General features: G+C 34.7%; 1 protein-coding gene across 1 annotated transcript; it reads right to left on the reverse strand.

Annotated features, from left to right (window-relative positions):
* Positions 1 to 723: 723 nt before the first annotated feature.
* LOC25489803 (E3 ubiquitin-protein ligase RNFT1) lies at positions 724 to 9,512 on the reverse strand. The gene is made up of 8 exons (XM_013606024.3): positions 8,759 to 9,512; positions 7,648 to 7,724; positions 7,344 to 7,512; positions 6,158 to 6,246; positions 5,897 to 6,061; positions 5,714 to 5,791; positions 3,950 to 4,053; positions 724 to 1,558 (listed from the first exon to the last, which is right to left on the reverse strand). The coding sequence occupies exons 1-8, from the start codon at positions 9,030 to 9,032 to the stop codon at positions 1,453 to 1,455; spliced, it is 1,062 nt and encodes a 353-aa protein (XP_013461478.2). The 5' UTR covers positions 9,033 to 9,512; the 3' UTR covers positions 724 to 1,452.
* Positions 9,513 to 12,305: the final 2,793 nt, after the last annotated feature.

Here is a 12,305-nt window from a genome sequence, read left to right on the forward strand (position 1 = left end):
ATTGATAGTTGTATAATCAATACATTAAAAACTCAAAAAGTGTCTTTTTTAACTTACAATTTTTTCTTTTAGCTTCCTTAACCATTGCCCCTGACCCAATGAGTACTTTAATACTCAACTCATATTTATCTCTCCATGTTTTTGTCAAACAGACATTAATTTCGTTAGGGGTATATAAAGGATAGGTTAAGTTGGGTTGCATTTGACTGAAACCGATCTTAAGCCAAGTTATGCCTATTTTTAGACAAGAAATTAATCTTAAATTTAATCAAACTCGATGAGGTAGGTGACAATTAAGACGGGACAATATCAAGAAAATATGAGGTTGGTCATAAGACAAGTCATCAATACATAAGCATTTAAAACAAAAAAAGAATTAACCGTCAAATTTTTTTTAATCACATGTCAACAACATAATTCCAAGAATAGCAAATTTTCACTAACTTTTTTTTGTTGGTGGCCGGAGTTTGAAACATTGTCAATGCCAACTGAGCTAAGCTCCACAAGGACGTAAATTTTCACTAACTATATAACAGTAGCACAATTCCGGAAATCACAAATAATTATATGACAAGATTAATATTAATTCCAGTGGTTATGTAATGTTCCAATAGCTTAAATTAAATGTTCCATACAGCTGGAAAAAGTTAGCAAACTCCAGAATCTAGTATTATAAGATTTCTAAAGAAATAGAAGTTCCACAAAATGAACAAATAGAGAAAATTAGCAAATGAGAGATGTAACTCTGTGACCCTAATCAAAATTACATTAAAAAGGAGTCAAAGTATTCACATAGTAGTATGAAACCAATAGAACGTTGCACAAAGAGTCAAAGTAAATTGCCTTTGTTTTCAAATTAAATTGGAACGAAAGGAATAACCAGAATCCGGTTCCTGTTTGAGTTGTGTCCTTGTCTTATCTCATATTTTTGTCCCATTTTTATTTGACAGGGTCCACCCATTGTGTTCGGACCAGTACAGGTAGTAAGAAAGAAACCCCTAAATCAATTCACCACCTCACGAAATACATCAGCCATTGTTGATATTTTGAATGATAACTGAATTGACAATGAAAGTGGTCCACCATAAACCCACTTTTTAGATATAAATCCCAAATATACACTTTAAAAGCCTTGATGGTTATCACAATTGTTATCATGGATCGTCTCATAAAGCATAATGACTGTAGATAACAATATGTCATTATCATCATGAGGTGAGGGGTGAATGAATATTTTGAACAAGTATGTCTATAATGTATATCAGACCTCCTTGCATTTTTAATGAAAAAGAAAAAAAATAAAGGGTAGAAGAAAACGAAAGAAAACTTTGATTGAATTGCCATAAATTTATTTTTATTTTTTATTTCCTTCAATCTCGAATTCATAGAATCCATCCATTATTACTAAACATTTGGAAGGAAGATTTTACTTTTTAGCGCAATAATGCGATATCAACAGAACTGATAAAACAAACTTGTTGATCCGTCTCCGAAGGTCCGCAGATGAGCCGGTACTACCAATGTCCTGCACATCGGGCAAGTACATTCTCTCTCAAACCTGGAAAAACGAATTGGTAAAGACATGTTATGAAAAGATTATTTTGAACAATCTGAATAATTATTCTATAATATAAAGATCCCTAAGACCATTTGTGACGAGGTTGATAAAATTCAGCGTGGTTTCGTGTCTGCCTAAAATTGATGGAGGTCTTGGACTTCGACAAGCTCGTAATATGAATGAGGCTTTTCTCATGAAGATTCTGTGGAACCTGATTAACAATCCGGACAACCTTTGGGGTAAAGTCCTTCATAGCAAATACGGGCGTGGGAAAGATCTCACTGCCAATATTAGTGTGCAGCCTTATGATTCACCCCTTTGGAAAGCTTTAGCAGGCATTTGGGATGATTTTAAGCGTCATGTGGTTTGGAAAATTGGAGATGGTCGTAGTACTAACTTTTGGTTAGATAAATGGTCTCCTAATAATGGATCACTTCTATCCATAAGCAATCAGGACTACATAGATATTACTCTTACTGTTAGAGATGTTCTTACTCCTTCAGGAGATTGGGATATTGATTTCCTTATGAACAACTTGCCAGATTACACTGTTAGTAGGGTTCTTGCTCTCCCGGCTCCTACAGATGAGGATGGTCCTGATACTATTGGGTGGAGTGGAACCAATACCCACCAGTTCACAATTCAAAGTGCTTATTCTCTGCAACATCAGAATTGTCCAACGGTGGAGGGTGACTGGAAGATTCTTTGGAAGTGGCACGGCCCACATCGCGTTCAAACTTTTATTTGGTTGGCTATTCATGGGCGAATCCTTACTAATTTGCGAAGAGGTAGATGAGGTGTTGGGATTTCCCTTGCTTGCCCATGTTGTGGGAATGATGATGAAACTGTCCTTCATGTGCTTCGTGATTGCATTCATGCAACTCAGGTATGGCTTCATATTGTTCCTTCCGACTTTATAACTAACTTCTTTTCCTTTGATTGTAGGGATTGGTTCTCCAATAACCTTAAGAGAAAAATGGTTGGGATAAGCACATCTAGATGGCAGACCACCTTTATGACTACGTGTTGGTATTTGTGGAAATGGAGGAACAAGACTATCTTTGAAGCGGATTTCCAAAGGCCGAATAATCCAAATATACTAATCCAAACATTCGTTAGAGATATTGAAGACTACAACTTGGAGCACTTTCATAGAGGGCCTAAGGTGACGCACACTATCTACATAGGATGGAAACGACCTCAGGAAGGTTGGATCAAGCTCAACAGCGACGGTGCCTGCAAGGATATGGGTCATATTTCCGGTTGTGGTGGTATTTTTCGCGATGCAGATGGTAAATGGATTAAAGGCTACACTAAGAAGATTGGAGCTTGTGATGTCTTACATGCTGAGATGTGGGGGTTGTATTTGGGTATAGAGATGGCTTGGAGGGAGCATTTTGATCATCTTATTGTGGAAAGTGACTCGAAGATATTGATCGACATGATTTCTAACAAGTTCAAGTTTAATGGGAATATGCCTATTTTAGTTCATCGTATCAGGAAGCTGCTGAGAATGGATTGGCATGTGCAAATCAACCATACTTGGCGTGAAGGAAATAGAAGTGCCGATTGGCTTGCTAATTTTAGCATTTATGTGAATCATTTGAATTTGATTATTTTGGAGACTCCTCCTATTGAGCTTCGAAAGCTCATGTTTGATGATATTTCCGGGGCTTGCACGCCTAGGAATGTGCGGTTAATTTCGTAGTTTCTTTTCTCCTGGGCTTTGCCCTCTTTTGTACCAAAAAAAAAAGAAAAAAAAGGAAGGTTAATGAAATCAAAACCTTGCCATAGACTCAAAGTTCTAAAGTCTGAGGAAATCACAACTTCTGGTCATTAGGTGCAAAGGGAGAGTGCTATTTATTAAAAATTTATTAATGCAGATAGGAACACATTTTAATGCAGATAGGGGCCATGCATATCTCCTTCCCTAGTATCCTATTCTCATGCTCCATGCAATTATTAGCCAAACTTAACAATGCAACACTTAGATAATAATGAAAAGCATACAGGAAACTATCAAGAGGCAGGATCCAAGTCTAATAAATAGTCTGAGGATGCATGACAAGCAAGGGTTTCAGCTTTAATTAGTAAATTATCACAAGTTATTTATGCAAACCATTTTCATGTCCTGAATTTATTAACAGACCACTGCAATATCTAGCAAAGATATGCCAAATTTTAGATGTGACGGAGATGTAAACCTAAAATAATTATGTGGACAGCCATTCTGATAATTAATTGAGGCAATTTAGGGAATATGCCCTAGATTGAAGGCGTCCAACCCAAATAATTATCTGTTACTTTTATAAACCTATAGTTTATTTGTCTTAAATAAGCAGTAAGTTTTCAATTTAAAATGTCTAACATGCAATAAAACTACGAACTAACCATTCAGATACACACTCCTCGCAGAACATGTGTCCACAGCGAACCAGGATAGGAACATGCATCTTCTCTTGGCATATAGTGCACAGATCACCAGCAGCACTTACCTGCATTTAGATACTCAACTTAGAACCGCCGGTAAAAAGACTAGTGAAAAAAGTCTTCCATTATACAAATATTAGTATATAAAGAATAACAGCATTAAATAACAAAAGGGAGGTCAATAACAAACAAATAATACAGAATAAAGCCGCATTGATGTCAAAGACCTCCAGCTCTTCCACATTATCCAAGCACTTAAGAAAATAAAAGAAAACCACAATCCAACAAAGCAATGTAAAAGCAAGAACCGTCCCAAGTAGGATGCTTGAATGGTTAGTTGAGGGAAGTTGAAGGAGTTCCAATTAGGAAGTCGTTCAAACCTTAAAAACTAATGTAACCACTGTTTACAAACACTAACACTCGACTGATAAAAAATGTTAAAGAGTTTCACATTGGATGAGATATCAGATATGATCTAAAAATGTGTTTATAAGTGGTGGGTAGTCATCATCTTACAAGTCGATTTTGTAAGAATGAGTTAGCCCCATCCCAAATTCTAAGATGGCATCACAGCCTATCCAAGATCTATTGGGCCACATGCTATCAGATCATCGCTATCGAGCCATTAGGGTCATGCACCAGATGCCCAGTCCTAGGTGTCAGTGAGCGTGTTAAGTGTCCCACATTGGGTGAGATATGACCTGCAAATGTTTATAAGTGGTGGGTAGTCCCATCACCTTACAGGCCGGTTTTGTAAAGGCTTGAATTTTTAGCTTTTCTCCTTAATTTGACACAATTAAATGCAAACAAGGCATGCCACAAAGATCTTCCCTCCTTACTTCTAAAATCTCTATAAGCTGACTCGGCAGAATTTGCTCCAAATTTGAAGCAAGGGTCAGGAATCTCGGAAGATCACAAAAAGCTTAATCTACATATACAAACAAGGGCAACATACAATATACATGTATAGAAATAAAATTAACTCATCAAACCAACAAGTAAAAAGCAACATACAATATACATGTATAGAAATAAAATTAATTCATCAAACCAACAAGTAAAAACTATGAAGATTGGAAACAAAACCGTAACCAAATAAGTAGCATTCATAAAAAAAAAGTATACAAAAACCTTACTTTTCCTTGTCCCTTGATAACTTAAAGCATTTAAAACTTTGAAAAGCTTTAAAAAAAAAAAGATGAGGCAGATGAATATAGTATCATAATCTTTTTTGTTTTTTTAAGGATCCCTTCCCAGTCCCCACACCATCCATAAAAACGCTGTTCTATTATTACAGCACACAACTACCAGGCATACAACTAAACAAATTGAGTGTCATGATGACACAATGCATTATGGAGAGAATGCAAACATATTCCACATCTTTTTACTATAATCTAAGACTTTTGCATTAATTTATCGACTTCAATTTTCAGATTAACAAAGTATGTTGTGGGCTAAGAGGTAAAGTTAACTCCATTTAAGTATATAATTTGTTTATTTAATTGCATGAATGAAGATTTGAAGGAGGGACACAGGTCCCTTATCTTAAGCCTCTAAAATTTTCATATCCAATTTTCAATAACTTTTATAGATTGTGTATGCATTAAGAAAGCTACAGTATCAAAGCGAAAAAATGCTATCGAAACACAGAAAGAAGAAGCATAATTAAGATTGCAGTTTGTCGTATCCAGATTTCATCAGATCATTTTTCAGAATATTTACCTGTTCTGGTGTAGCATAAACACCATAATGAATTTCGTCTTCTGATAATGCTTTTAAGGCAAAAAGTACGCATGTGACCTAATAAACATATAGACAGTTAAAAAAATTAGAATAATTTAGGGTCGTGAACAAACATCTTTATACACAGCATAAGAAAGCCAATTTTAAAGAATGAAAGCTTACCTTGTCAACTGCAGATGTTAACTTGAACGTTAGATACAATCCTGTAATTATTGATGAGAAGAGACTTCCAAAGTCCATGTAAAAGAAAAATCGGTACCAAACGGGTGCTGGCAAGAAAGCACGATATAGCAGCAGTGTGTACTCAACCAGAGTTAACATTTGACCCTTGAAACAATTTAAAACATTTTCAGATCACTGCAACAGAAAACTATACTTGAAAACTGCAGGCTTGTTGTGTAAAGCAAGGAAACTACTTCTAACCTGATGACGGAAGTTATGACCTCTGCCATTTTTGTAGTAAATCAGCAACAAACACTTGAAAGCCATTGCCACTTGCCGCACCATTGTATCTGAAAGCCAATGAATATTGTGACCATGGATACTAACCAGTAATTGTTTCTCACCACAACAGAATTAGAATAATTGTATGCCATAGAAACACCAATATCAAGAATAGACAACACACAGAAATAATAAACCAGGAAACTGGGGATGGGAAGATACTTGTAAAACAGTAGATATGTCAAAAGATACAACTCACTGTTGTCGTCGAAAAGTGCCTAAAACATTGCAGCAGCTAAGTGATTCACAGCATTATTCTAAAACAATAATTTATAGTGAAACAAAACTACTTAAATATTATGCAAACAGGCATATTTGGTAAATGTTATTACGTTAATTTCTTATACACAGCATGAAAAATACTTCAAATTGGCACACAATTCAAGACCTGCAAATCTTGGATCAAAACTTAAAACATGTTTAATATTGTAATAAGTTTATTTGGATTCCACCATTGTTTCCTGCACAGCATACAGGAGTAACACGAACCCTGAAAATTCTAAAAGAAACATCGAAGCCATCAACAGCACACACAATAGCAAACCAATTGATATTTCCCACGATTTATGTGATAATATCAATTAAAATGAGAAGTGCGGTTAGATAACCAACCAATAATGGACCCCAAATAATGCAATTGTCAGGAGAAGAAGGTTCACCAAGTAAGCCAACCCCCATTGGCAAAGAACTGTTAACTTTACCCTAAACAAAGTTATTCAAATTTGGTCCTATCCCACTGATTAAATACAAAAGACTCATTTTACTGTACTCCTTCCACATCCATGATATACTTTAGTCTTTAAATGATAAAAATATTTGAAAATATAGATAAGTTATGAAATGAAAACAAAAAGGAAAGCTTATCTTTCATTATCATTAATCAAGCAAATAACCCTACTATTGCGCTGAAATTTAAAAGAACCCCGTACTTTAATAAAGCATAATTATTTGCACACAAAATTACTTTATAAGCAGATTACTTTCTATTTCAATCACAAAACTATTTACATACATTTTATGTCACTAAGCCTGATAAAGCAAATAAATTATCTAGTGTGCAAACAACTGATAACAATATAACTGCATATATAGAATGAATCCATACCATTAACCAAAATGATGAATATTGCCTTCCAGAAAGATGGTGTTGTTTCTGGCGGAAACATGGCCAGAGGGAATAAAACATCATCATTTCCATATAACTGGTAAATGCATATCACGTACAGCATGAAGGAAAAGGAAAGACCAAGAAGAGCGGAGACTTTCCGATCTCCCTGCAAAACAGAAATTGAATTGAGCCTCTCTAATTTTTTTTGTCATCTTTTTGTGGGGAGGATGGGAGTTCACAAGTAGATGCTTCATTTCAAAATGAAAATTCTAAAGGAGTTGCAAAATTATGGGCATAGTACCTTCAGAGCAGTCTGTTTCTTAACAAGTTCATTTGACCTGAACATTACAGCTATTGCACCGATTGTGACAAAGAAATCTGCAAGTTTTCATGGACATATATCATACAGTTAAATGGATGGGTTGGATTCGAAGGTATAACAACATAGAGTTTGAGTGACAAAGAGGTCATTGACTCAACTCCCCTATTAACATAACACACTAACTGCTAAGTAAGTACTAACATTTTATGTTCAGAACAAAAATGGTGGAAACAGCCGAAGTATAAATTTAGAGGAAACTGAAACTAACTATATGTGAGAAGTAGTTCACCATGCCCTTAGACCACAGAATCAACTATGCAATTAATTCAATACAAATAACAGTTAAAAATCAAACCATGTTGTTTTTATTACCTTATAAAGGAGGGTTGAAGACGTTGCAAAGAAGAACAAATACATTCACAGGAAATTAGATAGCACAGATTCAAATTTCAATACAGTCTTCTTCACTGAATAAAGCTTGTACTTTTTTTTTGGAAGAAGCTAAACCAGCCCATCGAAATTGGAATCCAGGAGAGTCGAACCTGAGACCTTGAGAGGAGCACACTCCAAGGTCCCAAGCCAACACCACCAGGCCAACCCAAGTGGGAGTAAAGCTTAGACGTTATCAAGTAAGGATCATTACAGAAACACAGCATTAACATGATGGGCCTGTTTGGATTGGCTTATTTGAGCTTTATCTACTGACATATGTTTTGTGAAACTCTTTGGGAGAACTTATGAAAACATGTCATGACAGTTTTCAAAAGCTTTTCAGCTTATTTTAAAAAATTCCCTGATATAGCTATAAAAACAACTTATAGCTTATGTGAGCTTATACAAATGCTTAACATGATAAGCGCTTCTGCTATAAGCTACAAATAAGCTGTTAATCCAAACATGCCCAATATCTCAAACAGTGGTATATGTGAGCAACAAAATGAACTTTGGTCAGCCATATGATTGAAGATTATGCTCTAAACTAGTATAGGAGTACTACATTACATTACAAATAAAAAACATGGCAATCCAATCCAATATACGGGAACATTTGAAGGACAAAAGAAAGATGAGAAACAAAAGAAAATCATACATTCCATATGCCTTCGGATCAAAACAATCAACAACAAGAGCGAAAAAGGAAGAATCTGATCAACCATCTTAGCAATCTGCTGAAAATCAAACCAGGAATAAGTGGAGAAGCTATCGCTAACTCCACCGACAACATCAGCCAAAGGAACTGAACGAACTCTATCCGCCGCCATAGCACGGTGAGCCTCTTCAGAAAACATCACATTCCGAGAAGAAGAACCACCCTCTTCTTGAGAAGCAGCAGCTCGAAACCGTTGCCACGTACGAGGAATCATGATCACGTGATCAGCTCTGAAGTGAAGAATCAGCACGAAGGAAAACTTGTTTCAAACCAATTTATAGTGTTATTACTTACACTTCTTCTTCTTCTAGATGACGATGATTCTGATACCATCGTGTTGCGGAAACACGACAAAATTGAAACCTTAATTGATTTGACCAACGATGTTGTTTTCTTCTTTTCCTTTTGCGTCAGTTTTTTTGTTTGAATTATGCGTTTTGACGACGTATAAGGAAAAAAAGCGTTTTTGTTATCTTGAAGGAGAAGATTTGGGTTATCTGAATGATGAAATTAAATTAAGATAAAGATGGGAAGTAGTAATAAAAAGGAATGAAGAAAATTAGGAGGATTAATGAAACTTGGGAAAGGGGTTAGTTGAAGATGAAAGCAGTGACGGTGGTTAAATTCATGAAACTCATGCTTTTGTTTTTTTGTTTTTACTTGTCCTTGTTCTTGGTTTTGTTTTTGTCTGTGTGTGCGTCACTCTCGTCTAATACTCCCTCCCTCATATTTCAACACTTTTCATTGGTTGCTCCTTGCCACGTACCGTTTCCTTCACTCGAACCCCAACCCGAACCCAGTCCTTCCAATATTATATGGTGTTCGGTGTCTACTGTTCGAACATCATGTATTGTCTTACAAATTGAGTTAAGTTCGCGGACAATACAATATCAATCTACATTATGCATTAAAATGTTTCTACAAATTAAAAATAATTATATGTTTTTAATTTGTGGCAATTTAAAATGCTTTGATGATTGTGTGTACAAAATTATTTTGAATCGTCAATCCATCATCATTAAAACTCGCAAACAAAGCCTTACGAGTTTAAAATAGTAAGGTTTTACGGAAATGTGTATATTCAATACATTGAAAATGGAAATAATTAACTTTTTAAATAAATACATTTGATCTTTCAAAAAAAATAAAAAATAAATACTACCTCCGTCCCTAATTATAAGACCCTTTTGAAAAAATAACGGGAATTAAGATAATGGATATTTGTATTAAATATGTTTGTAATTACTATTGTTTTTATAATTTTATCCTTTAAGAAAGAGGGTTAGCTTATATTTTCAATATTCTATTTATTGATGATTGAAGAAAAAGATGTATAATAAATAGGGGCATGTATGTAAAGAAATAATTAATGTAGTTGGAAATAGAAAATGAGTTTTATAAAAAGGGACAAAAAAATTTCTCAAAAGTGCCTTATAATTAAGGATGGAGTTAGTACATTTGAGTAATTTTTTTTGTTTTTAATCCTTAAAAAGCGTCCTGTTGAAAACAAGACCATTTTCTTTTCTTTTTCAGTAAACAACAATATGTTTCCAGAACCTTGTTGATAACCTCAGTTTTCACGTCAGACTCCAGGTGATCATAGGCAGTGCTCGTGCAAGCTTAGTGCCTTGTAATTTGAATAATTCATTTCAAAAATTAATGAGTAAATAGGTAATTAACCCTTTAAATTAACAAAATTTTAATTACTCAACTGAAATTTCACAACGGTAATTAATTTATTCCTCCGTCAAATTTTTCTGTTAATAAACATAACGTTTTACAAATACCCTCTAAAGTTTTGCACTTATGTGCAAAATGTCCCCGAACTTAAAAATTTATATTATTTTTTTCATAAATGGAACCCTAAAATAAAGAAAAATACACACCAAAAGCACAAACAAAGTTGGCTCTGGTGTGGGAAAAAAAGCCTCATTTTAAAACAAATATAAGCGGTAGGTTTTTATCTACTTAAAATGAAGTAAGAGAAATGCCGGGAATCAATTGCCTCAATGTAAGGAGTCATATCCCATCCTAAAACCAAGTCATAAGCAAACAATTAAGTCAACATCTAAAACACACATTCAGTTTGTTTTCTTCTCTTTTAAGGAAAGTTTGTGGTTTTGGATCTTAGAACTCACTTAGAAATGTAAATAGCACTAAAAGGAGAAGGAAAATAAAAATAAAAATAAGGAAAGCAGCCTACTAAATGTTAGAGACTATAATGCAGGTTAAGTTGGTAAAGACCCACAATGTGAAAGTCACAATTAAGGAGTGTGCACCACCTTCATAAGACAAGAACAAGATTAGTACATAATTAGATGTGAATCAATTTTCATGTATAAAACATGACAGACAACCTTTTTCATTTTGATACTAAAACAAGCCAAGAACCTTGGAGCATAATTCACACTTCATAGAATAATATAAAGGCTTTCCATTTCCCAAATAGTTCACATAGTCTAAGATTTAAAGTCTATGCATTTTCCTCTAATATGGCATGCAATGTGAAAAAGAAAAGATCAAACCTCAAATTAGTTCTTATTTTTAAGATGGTATCATTCATTCACTTTTGCATAATAAATTTAATAAACCAATCATCAAAGAAATCACTATGTTACCTTTCTATCCTAATTCCACCCAAATAAATAAATAAAAAATAACAACAATAGTCCTCATTACACATAAAAAAAAAATATATAAATTTTCAAGTTTTGGGGCATTTTTGCACATCAGTGCAAAACTTCAGCGGGGTATTTGCAAAACGTCATGTTCACTAACAGAAAAATTTGACTGAGGGGGTAAATTGATCAACGTTGTGCAATTTCAAGGGGATAAACGAAGTTTTGTTAATTTCAGAGGATAATTGACGAAACTTACAATTTCAATAGGGTAATTGTTTATTTACTTAAAAATTAATCATAGAAGTAGGGTCTTTATCACTTACAATGGATATTGGAATGCTATGTAGTTGACCACCTCTCGAGCAAGAAGTCAACCAGATACCTAGTTGTATAAGAATTTTTTTGGGGATCAAATGAGCATAATTGTTCAATTTGTTTACTACATGTCAAATCCCTTTGATTTAAGCAATCGAGTAATGATAGATGGAAGTAGGTGTGGCGGAGAGGTCTTTTGGCGTGGGAGGAGTGCGCGGGGGAGTGTGGTGTTTTGTTACATAACTTTGTTTTGCATGAACATGTTAATGATAGATGGAAGTGGTTACTTGATCATACACGAGGCTATTCAGTGCGTGAAACATACCATTTTCTAACGACATCTGATGAAGTCTTGGATAGGGGTTGCAATCATAATGTGTGGCATAAGCTTGTTCCTTTAAAGATACCTATTTTCGCTTGGTGTCTGCTCCGCAATAGAATTCTTACCAAAATTGATCTTTTGCGGCGAGGTGTCCTTCAGCATAATAATTGTCGGAGGATGTGGCTGTTCCGAAACGGCGGACAACCTTTTCCTAGCCTGCGACATATTT

The sequence above is a fragment of the Medicago truncatula genome, chromosome 3, assembly GCF_003473485.1.
Source record: "Medicago truncatula cultivar Jemalong A17 chromosome 3, MtrunA17r5.0-ANR, whole genome shotgun sequence".
Taxonomy (NCBI): domain Eukaryota; kingdom Viridiplantae; phylum Streptophyta; class Magnoliopsida; order Fabales; family Fabaceae; genus Medicago; species Medicago truncatula.

Bases quoted from the DNA above. Each gene is read 5' to 3' on its own strand.
- LOC25489803 (XM_013606024.3), bottom strand. From the start codon at position 9,032: ATGATTCCTCGTACGTGGCAACGGTTTCGAGCTGCTGCTTCTCAAGAA. The intron at 6,062-6,157 runs GTTAGAAGTAGT...AATTGTTTCAAG, and splicing joins GTCATAACTTCCGTCATCAG to GGTCAAATGTTAACTCTGGT. The intron at 1,559-3,949 runs GTTAGTTCGTAG...TCGTTTTTCCAG, and splicing joins GAGGAGTGTGTATCTGAATG to GTTTGAGAGAGAATGTACTT.